Source organism: Cyclopterus lumpus, chromosome 17, assembly GCF_009769545.1.
Source record: "Cyclopterus lumpus isolate fCycLum1 chromosome 17, fCycLum1.pri, whole genome shotgun sequence".
In the NCBI taxonomy this organism is placed as follows: Eukaryota; Metazoa; Chordata; class Actinopteri; order Perciformes; family Cyclopteridae; genus Cyclopterus; species Cyclopterus lumpus.
Window position 1 is genome coordinate 21,786,213 of NC_046982.1, and position 20,832 is coordinate 21,807,044.

General features: G+C 45.9%; 1 protein-coding gene across 1 annotated transcript in view; it reads right to left on the minus strand.

The window, feature by feature from the left end:
• The window catches only part of myo10 (myosin X), an 85,631-nt gene that overhangs the window by 54,814 nt on the left and 9,985 nt on the right, over positions 1-20,832 (minus strand). The window contains exons 2-3 of the mRNA XM_034554900.1: positions 7,871-7,969; positions 1,251-1,409 (exon numbers count right to left, since the gene is read on the minus strand). Of these exons, the coding sequence (XP_034410791.1) occupies positions 1,251-1,409; positions 7,871-7,969 (258 nt within the window). The remainder of the gene's footprint in view (positions 1-1,250; positions 1,410-7,870; positions 7,970-20,832) is intronic.

The following is a 20,832-nucleotide window of genomic DNA, read 5'->3' on the forward strand; positions in this document are numbered from 1 at the left end:
TAACACTGTAACGTAACAAGTTAATTTCTTAAAGTAACACTGTAACGTAACATGTTAATTTCTTAAAGTAACACTGTAACGTAACAAGTTAATTTCTTAAAGTAACACTGTAACGTAACAAGTTAATTTCTTAAAGTAACACTGTAACGTAACAAGTTAATTTCTTAAAGTAACATTGTAACGTAACATGTTAATTTCTTAAAGTAACACTGTAACGTAACAAGTTAATTTCTTAAAGTAACACTGTAACGTAATACGTTTTTCTCAGTAACGCTGTTACATTACTTATTTATTAATGTTGTCGTGTAACTAATGTAATTAGGATGTGGACCTGCTTGTGAGCCCTCCACTCAGGTTCACCACAAACCAAAACCTCTCCTCTAACGTTCGACCTTCCTTCTGGACCAGAGAGAGAGAATAACAAGTCTGAGTGGAGATCGAGCGTCTCTGATGATTTGATTGGATAATTTCGACCATACGGGAGCATTCAGATGTGATTAGAGTAACAAGATGGCATTGGTCAAAGGTCACGTGAGAGAAGCACAAGGCGGCCTTGTTGAGCTGGCTCAGGTCTGTCCTCCATGTTCCTAGACCTTCAGAGGGTCTTCACCCTGACCGGGTCAAAACTAAATATTAAATTATTTTTAAATTATTTTCTTTGCAAAAACAATAATCATCTAAAAAGTTTAAAAAAAATTATGTGGAGGCTTTGCTTAAAAATGTCAGTTTAATAAATGTCGTAGTCATGCTACATGATTTGAAAGTAAAAAATACATAGCAGTCCTCATATTTAGTGACGATTTAAGATGCAAAATCTGATTCAAATGTATTTATGACATTCACTCGAGAGCCATTTTAATTTAGTATTAGTAGTAATATAATATATTATAGCTCAGTTTAGTTTTCCATCTGTATCATTACCTCTTTTTATTACCGGTAAGTGTTATAGATATGTTTGCAGTACCTGCTCTTTTCTGGATGAATAAATAAAAGTAGTGGATGACATTCTTTCTATATTTTGTACATTTTTTTACTGTCTTTATATTTTCTTATTTCTTAATTAAATTGTTTATCGCTTTTTTATTTTCTCACTTTCTCAAATCGATTCAATGCAAATAAATACATAAATATGAACTAATTTCCCCCGTTACTGCTCCAGTAACGTTGTAAAAAGCGACTTCTGGTTCTTCATCTTTTTCTGCGGTGGTCCACATTGAAAACACAGAAGGTCAGAGGGGCCGTGAACTCACGTAGATGTGGCTCTGCTGGTAGCGCAGGAAGAGGTTGTGCAGGATGGCTCCGTCGTGGAGGTCCTCCAGGGCCGACATGTCCTCCACCCCGACCACGCTGCTGTGGTGCATGGGCTGCACCTTCTGCCTGGTGAGAGCATTCTGCTTGTAGGTGTACACCTGGAGGAACAAAGGAAACGTGTTCGTCATCATCATCATCATCATCATCACCACCATCATTAGCATCACCACTATCATCATCATCACCACCATCATCATCATCATCATCACCACCATCATCATCATCATTAGCATCACCACTATCATCATCATCACCACCATCATCATCATCATCATCATCATCACCACCATCATCATCATCATCATCACCACCATCATCATCACCACCATCATCATCATCAGCATCACCACTATCATCATCATCACCACCACCATCATCATCATCATCATCATCACCATCACCATCATCATCACCATCATCATCATCACCACCATCATCATCACCACCATCATCATCATCAGCATCACCACTATCATCATCATCACCACCACCATCATCATCACCATCACCATCATCACCATCATCACCACCACCACCATCATCATCATCACCATCACCATCACCATCATCGTCATCACCATCATCATCACCACCATCAGCATCATCATCACCATCATCATCATCACCATCATCATCACCACCATCAGCATCATCATCACCATCATCGTCATCACCATCATCATCATCACCACCATCACCACCATAATCATCATCATCATCATCATCATCATTACCACCATCATCATCATCACCACCATAATCATCATCATCATTACCACCATCATCATCATCATCATCACCACCACCATCATCATCATCACCATAATCATCATCACCATCATAATCATCATCACCATCATCATCACCATCATCATCACCATCATCATCATCATCACCATCACCATCATCACCATCACCACCATCATCACCATCATCATCGTCATCAGCATCACCATCATCACCATCACCATCATCACCATCATCATCATCACCATCATCATCGTCATCAGCATGTGAAGAGAAACACGGCGGCTCAAATGGTGGAAGTCGTTATAGGATACGTGACGTAAAGAAACGTGGGTCTTCGTCTCTGCCCCGCCCCTTCAGGAGATTGGCAGGTGTCTGTTAACTCTTTTTCAGAAGGAGGTCTTAAAGAGACAGGCGCTTAAAAGCGAGTGTTTCAGATGTTTCAGAAATAAAGTGTGTTTCTAACATTGAAGCGTGAAAACATGTTCTAGAATAAATTAAAAAAAACATACAAGCATCAACAAGTCACCTTAAAAAGTAAATCTGTCAGTAAAAATATTCATCACACAATGTGCGCTGAATATATATATCCAAAGACCAATTCAGTCCAATCCACCACGATGGAACAGACGTTACTGAGGTATGCCAGTTACGTGACATAAACACGGACACACACACACACTCTCACACACTCTGAACCCTCGGGCTGTGTGAAGCCGGTCGGTGACCTGCTGTGACCGACCGGCTCGAGGGGAGTCTTCCTGAAGAAAGCTGGTCTCTGTCTGAGGAGTCAATCACATCTGACCCGCACACACACACACACACACACACACACACACACACACACACACACACACACACACACACACACACACACACACACACACACACACACACACACACACACACACACACACACACACACACACACACACACACACACACACACACACACACACACACACACACACACACACGCTGCAGTGACGCTTCGGGGAAGCCGAACGTCACTGAGACGTCAGTCGGACGAACAAAGTGCGATCGACTTATTTTTGTTCCGACTCGTTTATCTGAAAATAAAAAACTGAACCAAAACCAGTTTGAACCAAAACCAGTTTGAACCAAAACCAGCTGAACTAAAACCAGCTGAAGAGGACTGAGAGGGGCAGACCCTGCTGTAGTAAAATGAGGTTTTCTAAAGGGACCCTGGTGCTCAGAGACACTACCACTTTAGTCCACAGGGGGCACCAGAACTAACACTACCACTTTAGACCACAGGGGGCACCAGAACCAACACTACCACTTTAGTCCACAGGGGGCACCAGAACTAACACTACCACTTTAGACCACAGGGGGCACCAGAACCAACACTACCACTTTAGTCCACAGGGGGCATCAGAACCAACACTACCACTTTAGTCCACAGGGGGCATCAGAACCAACACTACCACTTTAATCCACAGGGGGCATCAGAACCACCACTACCACTTTAGACCACAGGGGGCACCAGAACCAACACTACCACTTTAGTCCACAGGGGGCACCAGAACTAACACTACCACTTTAGTCCACAGGGGGCATCAGAACCAACACTACCACTTTAGTCCACAGGGGGCACCAGAACTAACACTACCACTTCAGTCCACAGGGGGCATCAGAACCAACACTACCACTTTAGTCCACAGGGGGCGCCAGAACCAACACTACCACTTTAGTCCACAGGGGGCGTCAGAACCAACACTACCACTTTAGTCCACAGGGGGCACCAGAACCAACACTACCACTTTAGTCCACAGGGGGCACCAGAACCAACACTACCACTTTAGTCCACAGGGGGCGTCAGAACCAACACTACCACTTTAGTCCACAGGGGGCACCAGAACCAACACTACCACTTTAGTCCACAGGGGGCACCAGAACCAACACTACCACTTTAGTCCACAGGGGGCGTCAGAACCAACACTACCACTTTAGTCCACAGGGGGCACCAGAACCAACACTACCACTTTAGTCCACAGGGGGCGTCAGAACCAACACTACCACTTTAGTCCACAGGGGGCGTCAGAACCAACACTACCACTTTAGTCCACAGGGGGCACCAGAACCAACACTACCACTTTAGTCCACAGGGGGCGTCAGAACCAACACTACCACTTTAGTCCACAGGGGGCGTCAGAACCAACACTACCACTTTAGTCCACAGGGGGCACCAGAACCAACACTACCACTTTAGTCCACAGGGGGCACCAGAACCAACACTACCACTTTAGTCCACAGGGGGCGTCAGAACCAACACTACCACTTTAGTCCACAGGGGGCACCAGAACCAACACTACCACTTTAGTCCACAGGGGGCGTCAGAACCAACACTACCACTTTAGTCCACAGGGGGCACCAGAACCAACACTACCACTTTAGTCCACAGGGGGCGTCAGAACCAACACTACCACTTTAGTCCACAGGGGGCGTCAGAACCAACACTACCACTTTAGTCCACAGGGGGTGTCAGAACCAACACTACCACTTTAGTCCACAGGGGGTGTCAGAACCAACACTACCACTTTAGTCCACAGGGGGCATCAGAACCAACACTACCACTTTAGTCCACAGGGGGCACCAGAACCAACACTAGATGAAAGTAACGAAGCTAAACTAAGAACATAGGATGACAGACAGGAACCCATCCGGTCTGAAGCATCCACACAAACACAAACTGTTGAAAGAACACTGTCCACGATGTCACGTTCCTTCTTTGGAACCAGGAGGCCCCAAACACAAACACAATAAAGTACAAAGACGGCATGTGGGCGCTACCCCCCCCTTCCTGCACTTATCTGCAGCATTACAGTCCGGCCTCTGCAGAGGACAGGCTGTCCTTTGGCTTCGGCCTAATTAGGTTTCTAATGGGTCCAGTTGTCTGAGGGCCCACGCCTCCAAACACAAAGCCGCGTTGGGGGCCCCCGGTCGCTAAGCCTAGCGACAGATGCTAACGGGAGTAAACCCCTGTGAAACAAAGCCATTAGACAGCTTCACCGGAGGAGCAGCAGGAGGAGGTGCTGGAGTCACCGCTGCACCCCCCTTGGGATCAACGGGATCTGGTCCTGGATCAGTCGGGAATACGGCTTGTTGTTCTGGCTTTAAGTGAATTCACATTTGTGCTCAGGCATTTAGAGGACTCCTAACAGGGTTACTGAAGGCCCATCGTGGTCCGGGGCTCATGTTTCCTGGTACTGAAACATGATTTTACATCGTGGTCCTCATTGATCTCATCTTCAAATTACAGTTGAACAGACACACAATATTTCTTTTATATTTGTATTGCGGTTCATTTGCACATTGTTGTAGTTCTTCTCACACAGAATGTGACTCCTACGAGCAAATGAAGGCTAATTATGAATGAGAAACAACTCAAACGACGTCCTATGAAAAGTTACTCCTCATTTATTACTACACAAACTCCAGCAGCTTCTTCTCAAAATAAACTTCTCAGCTATGTTTGTGGTCCAGGAGGAGGAGAAAATAACTACGACAACAACATGTCCTCCGTGAGCTCCGTGTCGTTTTGGGCTTCACCCCGTCGCACACGCTGTGTGTTATGCCTGTGAATATCAGTGTGTGTGTGTGTGTGTGTGTGTGTGTGTGTGTGGGGGGGGGGGGGGGGGTCACAGGGTTCCTCTCGGCGTGCTCGGGTTGCATGTTTTGGACCGACTGCTCCTGATGTCTGACTGCAGGACAAAGCAGCAGGAGATGAATGCTGATTCAAAGAGCAGCTGCTGCTTTTGATGATGATGATGATGATGATGATGGAGGTGGAGGTGGAGGGGGAGGGGGGGCTCCAGGCGGGTGGAGGGGGTTACCTGTTCAACTGTCTGACAGTGAGACTGAGGGGGGCAGCAGTGGGGGGGGGGGGGGGGGGGGGTCCATTCCTTCTGCTGGAAGTCAGACTTGTTATGAAGCGTTATTGAATGGGATCTCTTAAAGGGCCGGCGACGCACCTGAAGGGCCCGTCAGGCTGGTTTCATGTTCCCAACGTTTTCATGGTTCTACGTTGGCTTGTTTACTTTCTTGATCACGTGACGTTTATGTTTTTATTACAGTTCAAACTGTAAGTATAACTCTAAACCACACACACACATATATATATATATATATATATATATATATATATATATACACACACATATACACACTACCTGTGCTTGTGTGTACTCTGGTCAGCACAAAGAGCAACATCTGCTCTAAAGGTGACGCCCGTGTCCACACACACACACACACACACACACACACACACACACACACACACACACACACACACACACACACACACACACTCAGAGTAATGAAGGAGTCGTTCGCCAGCTGATAGCAGAGCTGTTCTCTCTGTCTGTGTGTGTGTGTGTGTGTGTGCGCGTGTGTGTGTGTGTGTGTCTGTGTGTGTGTGTGTGTGTGCTTCTTTAGTGTTTGGAGTCAAAGCAAAGTTTCAAAGGTCCCCGGCGTGTGAAGACACACACTTCCTGTTGCCGCCTGACACTTTACAGTCAAACCTGACGGAGGAGTCACAGCTAAATTATCTGATGTATATATATATATATATATATATATATATATATATATATATATATATATATATATATAAATAAATAAATAAATAAATAAAGCTGTAAAAGGGCTTGACGGCTTCACTCACGTTAATTCGTCATAACCAACCCACAGCAGCCCGGTGACCCCGTGACCCCGATGCCTCGCCTGCAGCCGCTGCTTTGGCAACACGAGGGGATCAAAGACGTGACGCAGAACCATCTGGAGGGCCGACCCAGAGTTCATGAAGAGAGGAGGCGTGGCCTCGCTGAGGGAGGAGGCGTGGCCTCGTTGAGGTTCATGAAGAGAGGAGGGGTGGCCTCGCTGAGGTTCATGAAGAGAGGAGGCGTGGCCTCGCTGAGGTTCATGAAGAGAGGGGGCGTGGCCTCGCTGAGGTTCATGAACAGAGGAGGGGGCGTGGCCTCGCTGAGGTTCATGAACAGAGGAGGGGGCGTGGCCTCGCTGAGGTTCATGAACAGAGGAGGGGGCGTGGCCTCGCTGAGGTTCATGAAGAGAGGGGGCGTGGCCTCGCTGAGGTTCATGAAAAGAGGAGGGGGCGTGGCCTCGCTGATCTTCATGAAAAGAGGAGGGGGCGTGGCCTCGCTGAGGTTCATGAAGAGAGGAGGGGGCGTGGCCTCGCTGATCTTCATGAAGGCTTGAAACGCTTTTATCACATTCGGTTTGAACGTCACATATTGAACTGAAGATTAACCACATGGGTTCGGGGACGTTTGGCTCACGACGAGACAAAAACAACAACAACAACGTCGTTCTTTGTTCTCTGACTGTTGTTTTTCTACTTTTGGGAGTTCTGAACTGAAACAAATAAAGTGGGGTTGCTGCTTTGGTTCACTCACTTCCTGTCTCTGCTTTTGTCTCTTTGAGTCCGGACCAATCGGAGACGACGGTTCAGCCTTTTTAACGAGTGATGGATAACACGGAGAACAGAACGTCTCCGCTGACAGCTGATCTCGTAACGTCACGGCTATTATCTGCTTCCTGTTCACACGGGCACGCACGTGCCCAGCGGAGGTCATGTGATACCATACGTCTTAGTGTGGGTGTGTTACTGGCGTTTGAACATCAGTTACATTACGACTCTGTGGGAGACAGGAAGTGCCGCATGGCACAGGAAGTACATCTGCACCCGAGCTCCCGAAGTCCAAAATGGAGGAAAGAGTTGCAGAGTTTGAGTGAGCGTGCAGAAGGTCAGGGGTCACGTGAAGGTTCTCACCTGGCCGTAGTCGGTGGCGAAGGCCACCACCCCTCCGGAGCACGAGGACACGGTGCTGGGAAGGTACTGCTCGTCCTCCCGTAACCACACCCGGTCGCCCTGCGGGGAAAGAACCACATGTTTCACAACACCGGCTACAACAACAAAGGGAAGCTGAGAAGGAGGTGCACGAGGACATGAGGATGAAGTAAGTAAAAGCACATTGGATTTCCGTGGTTGTTACCATGGCAGTGACTTTTTCTCAGACCAATCAGAGCCCCCCCCCCCCCCCCCGCGGGTGATGGTGAAAGCGTTGGAAGACGCTTGTGTGTCGGGTTTCAGAGACCTGGACCCGGGAGGCCAGTAAACCTGCATGTTTATTGATGCACGTTTATAGCGGCTGACCTGTTGACTTTACTGCTCCTGGTTGCTACAGCGCTTCCTCCCAGCCAACAGCTGGATACTCCACACACACACCCCCCCACACACACACACACACACACGTTGCTGTGTCGCTGGAGAATTAGCAGAGAATTTGTGGAATTCAGGAAGAGTCTGAAGTCCTAACTGTGTGTTTGGAGCCTTTATAATCATGTTTGGGGTCTGATGTGTCCACCGTGCCATGAACAGTGTAGTTGGTGCCGTCCATGACCCCCCCCCCCCCCCCCCCCCCCCCCCCCCCCCCCCCCGGTGAACATTACATTGGTTCAGAGGGATTTGGTGGAAGCTTGTTGAAATATGACTGAGCTGCAGGAACGAGGGGCCTCGAGGAGGACTGATGGCATCAACATGTGTGTCTGTTCGTTAGCACGGGAGCTAATGCTAACGAGGGAGGGGGGGATCCAGACACACACACACAGACAGAGACACACACACACAGACAGACACACACACACACACAGACACACACACACAGACAGACACAGACAGAGACAGACACACACACACACACACACACACACACACACACACACACACACACACACACACAGACACAGACAGAGACACATACACACACAGAGACACACACACACACAGACACACACACACACACACAGACAAGCTCAGGTCAGAGGATCAGATCGTTTCCGTCTGATCTTCATGAACAAATCCGACTTCTTTCACGTAAAGTCCGATCGTCTTTCTTCACTTTGCTTTTGTGCAGATTATAAAAATTAAAATATCTGCAATTGTCTTTTGTTGTTGTTTTCTTCCGTAAGACTTTTATTTTGTCTTTTTATTGACAAAGCAACGCTGGCAGAGACGACCTGCAGCAAAGAACCTTAACGGTCCTCAAAGAACCTTAAAGAACCAGTGTTGAGCCTAACTAGACGTCAGTGAGGTGTTTTCAATACGACTTCAGTTGGATCCGATGGGCTTTGAGCCGAGAGCCTCACACAGGAAGTCACAAAGCCTTTTGAGATGGATCTGTTGGAGCGGCCTCTTCATCTTTAAAAGACATTGAATTATGTCATGAATTACACAATGTTTGTGGAAGTCTCATGTTGTTTTGTGTGAAACCGCCAAGTGAGCTACATCAACAGTTTTACTACATGATGCGACTTTATTGACGAGCAAAATCATCTTTTAAATTGACACACATCATAAAAAGGTCCCGCGGCCCGTAACCCGACGTGTGCCTTCCCATTTGAATACAGCTCACATTATTATTCACAGATCATTTCAAATGAATGAAGATGGCATGACGGCGTCTGGCTCTACAAAGGAAGATGTTCCATTGTCACGTGCACAAAGAGAAGGCGTGTGCTGTTTACCAGGCCCACATTCCTCGTGTGCGCCGCCGCAGCAATCTGACGCTACAATCAAGTTTGGGTGGAGACGGAAAGGGAGGGGTCTCCCTCCTCCCACCAGCACACTTACCACCAAAAGACCCCCAACAAACGCACAAACACAAACACACAAACACACACACACACACCCCGGTTCTTTGTGGGCCGCGTGTGCCGCCGCCCACTCTCTGCCGAGGGGAGACGGAAGCATCCGCTGTGGCCCACCATCTTATTGTGCTCCCCCTCCCTCCTCCTTTAATCGCCCCCTCTTCACACACACACACACACACACACACACACACACACACCCTTTGGCCCACAGAGCTACTGGCCCGTTTCCAAAGGCCCGTGCTTCACCTCGTCTTCCTCATTCATCACCACTGATTGCCTGAACTTTGAACATCAAAGATCTCGTTTGTTCTCTCCGACGGACCAAAGAAAAGGAGGTGCGTTCCTCTGTTAATGGTTCAAAAACACACACTAGAAAAACTACAAAGCCCTCACTTTAAAAACAAACTCTGTGAATATCAGGAAAGAATATTACACGTTGTAATAAAAGAGTCAAATCTTACAGCTTATTGTACTTATTGTAAGTCACTTCGGATAAAAGCACCAGCTAAATGAAAGTCATACTTCTAAATTAGTCATTTGCAACTGGACATTGTGTTTGATAATTAAAAAGGTATGTTGCATTTCATTGCCGACCAAACTGAGGAGCAGGTGCACTTTGTTAGCTGTACTTGTGCGGGCGGCCATCTTTAACAAATCTGGGTCGAGTCAATACAAAAACTGTGCTTGCTGGACCAATCAGTGGGCTGCGCTGTTTTAACTCCACCTTCATTGTATTTGGCTGAGCTCCCTTGGAACCTGGACCCAGGTGCTACCAATTTGCTACATTTGGAACATTTGCAACATTTGCAACAGTCGATACATTTGCAACATTTGGAATATTCGCTAAATTTACAACAGTCGTAAAATATTTGCTAAATTTGCAACATTCACTACATTTGCTACATTGGCAATATTCGTAACATGCGTGCCGCTCATTTTCAACTCTTCTCAAAATATTAATGGTATTGGAAAGAAAGAGGTAGAAGTAATTGTGTGAAAAATAAAGACGCTTGAGAGAGTCTTAAAAAAGATTAAACGCTTCCTTCTTTCACTGCGTGATTGTTTTATTGTGCAACACCCCCCCCCCCTCCCCCCTCCCCCCCCCCCCCCTCCTGAAAGATGGATTCAGACGGTTGCGTTATTTTAAGCCCACTGAGGATGTGAACATTCCTCTGGGTTTATTAATGCGTTTCAGATGGTCTTCAAACCCTCTAATGTCCTGAATGTTTGAGTGTTGACTTTCTCCGTGGCCAAAAAGGCTCCACAAATAAATACCACGACCTTCTGGAAGTTTCATGGCCCGGCAGTAATGACGTAGGTCAGCGTTCAAAGACCAAAACAAACAACTTTTGAATAAAGTGGGGAAAGAAATCCACGACTGCTGTGAAGTGGATTCTGTAGAAGCAGAAAGGAAGCCGGGCCGCGGCCGAGCTCATGTCAACACATGGGCTGGAGAGTCTGGACTGGGACTGGGACTGGGACTGGGACTGGGACTGGGAGCTGTGGATCAGCGGACCCAGCTGTTGCACCAGTCAGAGTGATATCAACAGGCCACTTTATTGAAGCTAAAAAGAAGCTGCCGGGGGATTTAGAATTCAGCCTCTCATCATACAAAGATCTGTTTCTCCTAAACGGAGAACTGATAACTTAGAGAGGAAAAGTCTTCACGGGGTTTTGGTTTCTCTGATGTCAGCGACCGCTTTCTGATATGATGTTCTAGAAAGTATTGTGACAAGGAGCAGATGTTGATCGCACCACCCGACACCCTGTGAACATGAAGTCCACGTCCTCCGGAGCGGCTATCTGCATCCTGGGATCAACGTAACACGTTGGGAAAGCTGTGAAGTTAAACAGCTCACATTGCCTCTCTTATATCTACATTAATATTGAAAACAACTGGATTTATTTAACATTCTCCACAAAAACACATTTTAATAAGCTTATATTTGCACACAATAAGATAACGTTATAATGGGCCTTCACCCAACTCTCAGTCATGTTGAACAGAGCTTGAACGCGTCATGAAGCAACGGAATGGAACTGCCGTGTGTTAGCTGTTAGCCGTTAGCCGTTAGCCGCTGTGCACAACGCGGCATTCTCAGGGAGGGCGGACCAGAGAGCATTAAGGCCATGAAGGTTCCACTGTGGAGCTGATCCAGGGTTCCCATGCATGCCGGATCACTGATCCACCACTGCCCAGCGGGTGGTCTCTGCGCTCTCTGGCCTCCTCACACTCCTGCTGGCCAGAAACCAAACCGCCACACCGCCCACCGCCCTGGAGGCTCTGGGGGTGAAACCCCGGCGCTGACCCTTCCCCTGCTCGTGTTTTCCCCGCGTAACCTCGACATGTGTGGCTAATGCTCTCTCCGCGGGGAGGTGGGGGTCGGCTGGTAGAAACGAGGATCTGCGGCGGAGGGGAGCGCTCGCACGCCGTCGGGGTTGGAAATGAGCAGCTGTCTCGTTTGAGAGGGTTCTTCTTCCTCTCCGAGTACAAACAGAGTCCTGTTCCACCACAGACCCCCCCCCCCTCCAGTGGGAGAGCCCGGCGGCCCCCGCCTCGTACTAAATGCTGTGACTCGACACAACCGCCGGCATGTTCTCGGGGAAGACGATGCATCCAGCCAGCTGCCACCGTTTGCTGCAGCCGCCGTGTATTCCTCTGACGTCAGGGCAGCAGAATCTATTCTGAGGCCGTGAACCAGGCGGCACACGTCCAGTTGAACTTTGACCTCGTCTACCCCATCCTGATGCAGTCCGGCTCTGGAGGGAGGAGCTCCTCGCAGAGCTCAGAAGAGACCTCTGCAGACCTCTACAGACCCCTACAGACCTCTACAGACCTCTGCAGACCTCTACAGACCTCTACAGACCTCTACAGACCTCTACAGACCTCTACAGACCTCTACAGACCTATGCAGACCTCTACAGACCTCTACAGACTCCTACAGACCTCTACAGACCTATGCAGACCTCTACAGACCTCTACAGACCTCTACAGACCTCTGCAGAGCCTCGAACACCAAGACCAGTTCCCAAGTTGGGTCAGATCTGTGGTCCGTTGCACATTAGAGAACTGAGTTCAGCGTCAGCACCGACGCACTCGGATCACATTTTACATATATTATTGCTGCTATACTAAATATAGTTATACTATAATACATATTAATGCTGCTATACTAAATATAGTTGTACTATAATACATATTAATGCTGCTATACTAAATATAGTTGTACTATAATACATATTAATGCTGCTATACTAAATATAGTTATACTATAATACATATTAATGCTGTTATACTAAATATAGTTATACTATAATACATATTAATGCTGCTATACTAAATATAGTTGTACTATAATACATATTAATGCTGCTATACTAAATATAGTTATACTATAATACATATTAATGCTGCTATACTAAATATAGTTGTACTATAATACATATTAATGCTGCTATACTAAATATAGTTATACTATAATACATATTAATGATACTATACTAAATATAGTTATACTATAATACATATTAATGATACTACACACCCTTTGTTTGCCGTTGGGAAATAAGCACGTTGCGGCTGATTAAACGGATCAATTATTAACCTGTGTGTGTGTGTGTGTGTGTGTGTCTGTGTGTGTGTGTCTGTGTGTGTGTGTGTCTGTGTGTGTGTGTCTGTGTGTGTGTGTGTGTGTGTGTGTGTCTGTGTGTGTCTGTGTGTGTGTGTGTGTGTGTGTGTCTGTGTGTGTGTGTCTGTGTGTGTGTGTCTGTGTGTGTGTGTGTCTGTGTGTGTGTGTCTGTGTGTGTGTGTGTGTGTCTGTGTGTGTGTGTGTGTCTGTGTGTGTGTGTGTGTGTCTGTGTCTGTGTCTGTGTCTGTGTGTGTCTGTGTGTGTGTGTGTGTCTGTGTCTGTGTGTGTGTGTCTGTGTGTGTGTGTGTGTGTGTGTGTGTGTCTGTGTGTGTGTGTTCATCAAATGTGTTCATTTGTCAGCCTGATGACGTTTTACCCTCCAGACTTCCACATTGTGTGGAACACAATAATTAAAAAGCAAAACAATTTGAAGGTAAACAAAGAACCAACAGAGTTCCGCCCCCTGCGATGGCGCTGAGTGACAGCTCAATAGAAACGACACACAGACGGGAGGAAGTCCACCGCCGCAGTGCCCTTGAGCCTTCGCAAGCAATGCGGCGCGCGGGCCAATCAGCTCGCAGAGCCTTCGCGGAGGAACCAATCAGCACGGGGTCAGCCGCAGAGGTCGTTTGGTTTGACTGGACACGGTGAGAGCACGGCATTGTGGGAACTGATTAGGTTCCCTTATTGACTTTTGGAAAAGGTCTGGGAAAAGCCTCACACTGACACACACACACACACACACACACACACTGACAGGAACACACACACTGACAGGAACACACACACTGACAGGAACACACACACACATACTGACAGGAACACACACACACACACACATACTGACAGGAACACGCACACACACACACTGACACACACACACACACACTGACAGGAACACACGCACACACTGACAGGAACACGCACACACACACACACTGACAGGAACACACACACACACTGACAGGAACACACACACACACTGACAGGAACACGCACACACACACACACACACTGACAGGAACACGCACACACACTGACAGGAACACACACACACACACACTGACAGGAACACGCACACACACACACCGACAGGAACACACACACACACTGACAGGAACACGCACACACACACACTGACAGGAACACACACACACACTGACAGGAACACACACACACACTGACAGGAACACGCACACACACACACTGACAGGAACACGCACACACACACCGACAGGAACACACGCACACACACACTGACAGGAACACACACACACACACCGACAGGAACACACGCACACACACACTGACAGGAACACACACACACACACTGACAGGAACACGCACACACACACACTGACAGGAACACGCACACACACACTGACAGGAACACACACACACACACTGACAGGAACACGCACACACACACACTGACAGGAACACGCACACACACACACTGACAGGAACACACACACACACTGACAGGAACACGCACACACACACTGACAGGAACACGCACACACACACTGACAGGAACACGCACACACACACTGACAGGAACACGCACACACACTGACAGGAACACGCACACACACACTGACAGGAACACGCACACACACACTGACAGGAACACGCACACACACACACTGACAGGAACACGCACACACACACACTGACAGGAACACACACACACACTGACAGGAACACGCACACACACACTGACAGGAACACGCACACACACACTGACAGGAACACGCACACACACACTGACAGGAACACACACACACACTGACAGGAACACGCACACACACACTGACAGGAACACGCACACACACACTGACAGGAACACACACACACACACTGACAGGAACACGCACACACACACACTGACAGGAACACGCACACACACTGACACACACACACACGTCGGTGCGAAACAATTCATCTGCAAATAAAGATGCACACATTTCTCACATGAGTATAAAAGGATGAATCTGCACGACAACGTGACAAACACAGGACTTTCACCCAGGAGGCCGATGTTCGGGTCCCGTGTGAAACTGAAAGTTAACGTTGACTTTTTGCCGGTTCGCTTGTTATTTAACATTTAGCTGCAGCTGTTATTCATTTACATCAGTTACAGTTGTTACCATATTATTTTAAGATAAACCATGATGCTTATTAAGGCCTAAATCAAGTCTTATGGCCTAAACCTCACCAACCGCCTTACACACACACACACACACACACACACACACACACACACACACACACACACACACACACACACACACACACACACACACACACACACACACACACACACACACACACACACACACACACACACACACACACACACACACACACACACACACAGTCCTTTAAAGTGCAGCTTCCTTTAATCTTCTCCTGCTCTTATCTCCATCTCATCTTTCGGAGCCCAGTTCTTCTTTAATCCACTTAAGAGTGAAGTCCACCTCCTCAAACACCTCCACGCATTCCTTTTCCCTCGCAGGGCGCTGCTCTTGAAGTGAATCTATATGTTTTCTGTTCGAGTCTCAACACGAACAGAAAACCTGCTGGAACCATTTCAGTAAATGACGTCTGACGCTGGATCCATAGGATTCATACGCACCATCGGTCATAATAACGGCCTTCCCTTATTGCATCTCCAGACCATAATACCCCTTAATTAGAGGTTGCATACCACTTAACCAGCCCGCTCAGAGTCTGGAACGCATGATACATGTAATCTCAGAGTTGGTTTTTTCATAAATGTAATCTAAACTGAGACTGGTGGGTGACGGATTTTGTTTTAAAAAAATCCCATTTTGCTGCTTTTTGTGCAAATAATTTTTTTTATCCAGTACCAGAGGGAGATTAGATCATTCATATATATATATATTAATATATATATATATATATATATTATATATATATTAATTAATATATTAATAAATATATATATATATATATTAATAAATATATATATATATATATTAATATATATATATATATATATATATATATATTTATTAATATATTAATTAATATATATATATATATATATATATATATATATATATATATATATATATATATATATTAAGCATATTTAGTGACCTCTTTCTTCTTCTTATCGCCCAGCAGCGGTCCAGAGGTCAGAATCCATAATTAACGGTCATCGCCGCCAGAGAAAAGGGAAAACCGATCTTCGAGATTGTGACTTTAAAAATTGATTTACGTTTTTTTTCTGCGACGTTGTCAAGGGGCCATTTTTTTAAAAAGTTGCGTCACGCTGCGTTCGAGTGCCGGTTGGTGATTGATCCTCTGAGACCGATGGAGATGACAACGTGAGGCTTCTGGTGCTTCTTTCTGTCCGAGGACCAATCACAGCCTGACGACGCCCAGAGAACAGAAAATTCCTACTGTTCTGACTGGGTAAATGAATGCAGCACGCGGGGTTAAATGGAACCACATGCGGGCGACAGAAGGCTTTTACAGCTTTCAATGAAACGAGCTGCCGGTCTGGACCGACTCCGAGGATCGAAGGAGGAAACCGTACGGATGAAGACGTGTTGCATTGTGGGAGAAAGGAAGCCAGGGGTCGGTTGGTTGGCTGCAGAGGACGTTTCTGGAGCAGCAGCTGACTATGATGATGATGATGATGATGATGATGATGATGATGATGATGGAAAGGAGGACGTGTTTCTCACTCAAGCCAATACACACACACACACACACACACACACTCTATTGCGGATGATCGGTGACTAATTGCCATCACATGACATGGAGAGCTGCAGCCGTGACAACACACACGACAGCCAATCAGACGCTTTGAAAAGTTGCCGACTGGAGTTCCAGTTAATGTTGTGGATCAGTTTCCACGCAAATGACTAAATACTGGGCTTTTATTTTGAAAGGTAAGAGCGGAAGGATCTGGTTGGACTTCACCGTCTTGGTTCGGACAATTCAACGGCTAACGAAGAGACGACATTAGCAAGAAGCTAATCTCAATATCCATCTTCACATCTTCGGTGTTCTTTACTTTGAAGGAGTCTTTGTTTCTGGATCACCGGTTACTACAAACGGTCTTTTCCTTCACTTGAAGTGGGACTAAGACCCACGTGAGGTCGTCTGTTCACGGTCCAGAGAAGACCCGCATCTGGCTTCAGGGGGTTTGGACTACTTTTACCCACTAAGGTCAGGACAATAACACACGAAGACGCCAAATGTCAGCTGGAGTCTCCAAACGGTGGAACCAGAACCCACAAACACGGTGAGGGGAAGATCCACACGGAGGATTTACTTCACAAGCTTTTACAGCAGCACTGGAGACCAGTCTGGTATTTAGCCCATTGCCCCCCACCCAACAACAACAACAACAACAACAACAAAGGGCATTCGGTTGCAGAACTTTCTGCATCACTGAGCGCAGGATCAACTTTTAACGACTTCGTTGTCCTGATGACGACTTCAACGTCAGCTCAGAGGCTCCGTGGTCGGAGGATCGACGTTTAGAAAGCCAGCGGTGTCACCTTGTTGTACAGTATGTAAAGTATAATATATATATATATATATATATATATATATATATATATATATATATATATATATATATATATATATATATATATATATATATATTAGTACCTGCATCTGTTGTCCTGTTTAATGTGGACAGGAAGTACAAAGTCATTAAACGGGAAGCTTATTAATTAAACACCAACTCACAACACCTGTTGGGTTTGAATTATTAACCAGTCAGGAGGGGGTCAAAGGTCACGCCGTGCTGGTGTCAGATAGTGGGCGGGAGCAGAGCGGATGACTGGCGGCTCCACAGGAAGCAGCTGCTACTCCTCCGATGAAGAGGAGCAAGAGACGCGACGGAGAGGAGTAAGAGGAGTAAATGGTTCCATGAAGAGGAGTAAGAGGAGTAAATGGTTCCATGAAGAGGAGTAAGAGGAGTAAATGGTTCCATGAAGAGGAGTAAGAGGAGCAAGAGGAGTAAATGGTTCAATGAAGAGGAGTAAGAGGAGCAAGAGGAGTAAATGGTTCAATGAAGAGGAGTAAGAGGAGCAAGAGGAGTAAATGGTTCCATGAAGAGGAGCAAGAGGAGTAAATGGTTCAATGAAGAAGAGTAAGAGGAGCAAGAGGAGTAAATGGTTCCATGAAGAAGAGTAAGAGGAGTAAATGGTTCAATGAAGAGGAGTAAGAGGAGCAAGAGGAGTAAATGGTTCCATGAAGAGGAGTAAGAGGAGCAAGAGGAGTAAATGGTTCAATGAAGAAGAGTAAGAGGAGCAAGAGGAGTAAATGGTTCAATGAAGAGGAGTAAGAGGAGCAAGAGGAGTAAATGGTTCCATGAAGAGGAGTAATGAAGAGGAGTAAGAGGAGTAAATGGTTTCATGAAGAAGAGTAAATGGTTCAATGAAGAGGAGTAAGAGGAGCAAGAGGAGTAAATGGTTCCATGAAGAGGAGTAAGAGGAGTAAATGGTTCCATGAAGAGGAGTAATGAAGAGGAGTAAGAGGAGTAAATGTTTCCATGAAGAAGAGTAAGAGGAGTAAGAGGAGTAAATGGTTCCATGAAGAGGAGTAAGAGGAGTAAATGGTTCCATGAAGAGGAGTAATAAAGGAGTAAATGGTTCCATGAAGAAGAGTAAGAGGAGTAAGAGGAGTAAATGGTTCCATGAAGAGGAGTAAGAGGAGTAAATGGTTCCATGAAGAGGAGTAAGAGGAATAAATGGTTCCATGAAGAGGAGTAAGAGGAGCAAGAGGAGTAAATGGTTCCATGAAGAGAAGTAATGAAGAGGAGTAAGAGGAGTAAATGGTTCCATGAAGAAGAGTAAGAGGAGTAAATGGTTCCATGAAGAGGAGTAAGAGGAGTAAATGGTTCCATGAAGAGGAGTAATGAAGAGGAGTAAGAGGAGCAAGAGGAGTAAATGGTTCCATGAAGAAGAGTAAATGGTTCAATGAAGAGGAGTAATGAAGAGGAGTAAGAGGAGCAAGAGGAGTAAATGGTTCCATGAAGAAGAGTAAGAGGAGTAAGAGGAGCAAGAGGAGTGATGAAGAGGAGTAGTTGCTCCGTCTATAGTGGAGGTTTGTACGTCCTCTGGAGCATAGACGCCTCCATGCGTATAGATATTAATAATAATGAAGCTGATCTTGACTCCTCCCACAGGAAGCTTCCCACCAGTGAAACTCCGCCCACCTTAAAAATATCCTCTTAATAACTCAGGAATGTGGCCTCATGAAGCCCCGCGGCCCCTTTTTGTCTTTTAATAAATGTAATTGCTGAATCACTTGAAGTTGCTCGCGGCCTTCAGGGTGTGTGAACACGTCTGATTCAGGTCTTTCTGGACCCCCCCAAACCCCCCTGGACCTCCGGGTCTGAACAAGGAGGTGTTGTTGTTGTCGTTGTTCAATCATAAAACACATTCTGAGAATATTGTGAGGATAATAAAACTATTTTCTCTCCACAATTCAACTGAATGCATTGAATTGTGTGATTTCTCATGACTTGAAACACTGTTGGCTAATTATTAATGATATTAATACGGTCTGGGACACCAGTTGTATTAATAATGTCAACTTATTGTAACAAATGTTAAATGTGTTATCAGTAGCAACCTCTTCATCTTTATACTTTATATAAAAACCCGACTTCCAGATGTCAAGAGCTGAATAACACGTTAAAAAGTTACAGATATTATATTTATTTTATTCACGATGTAATGTTTTTTTATTTGACGTTTGTCTTACAATGTTTTAAAAATAATCGAATTGAAAAAACTATTAATTAAAAGGATTAAAAACTTAAAAAAGTTAAATTAATCATTAAATCATTTAATATTCTACTCCACCTCACATTTTATTTTTATCCCGTTTTACAATTGAGGTGACACTTTGAGACGAATGAGAAATAAGAGCAGCGTTCCACCTTAAATGAAAAGACGTGAGAGCAGCGTTCCACCTTAAATGAAAAGACGTGAGAGCAGCGTTCCACCTTAAATGAAGAGACGTGAGAGCAGCGTTCCACCTTAAATGAAAAGACGTAAGAGCAGCGTTCCACCTTAAATGAAGAGACGTGAGAGCAGCGTTCCACCTTAAATGAAGAGAGGTGAGAGCAGCGTTCCACCTTAAATGAAGACGTGAGAGCAGCGTTCCACCTTAAATGAAAAGACGTAAGAGCAGCGTTCCACCTTAAATGAAGAGACGTGAGAGCAGCGTTCCACCTTAAATGAAGAGAGGTGAGAGCAGCGTTCCACCTTAAATGAAGAGAGGTGAGAGCAGCGTTCCACCTTAAATGAAGACGTGAGAGCAGCGTTCCACCTTAAATTAAAAGACGTGAGAGCAGCGTTCCACCTTCAATGAAAAGACGTAAGAGCAGCGTTCCACCTTAAATGAAAAGACGTAAGAGCAGCGTTCCACCTTAAATTAAAAGACGTCG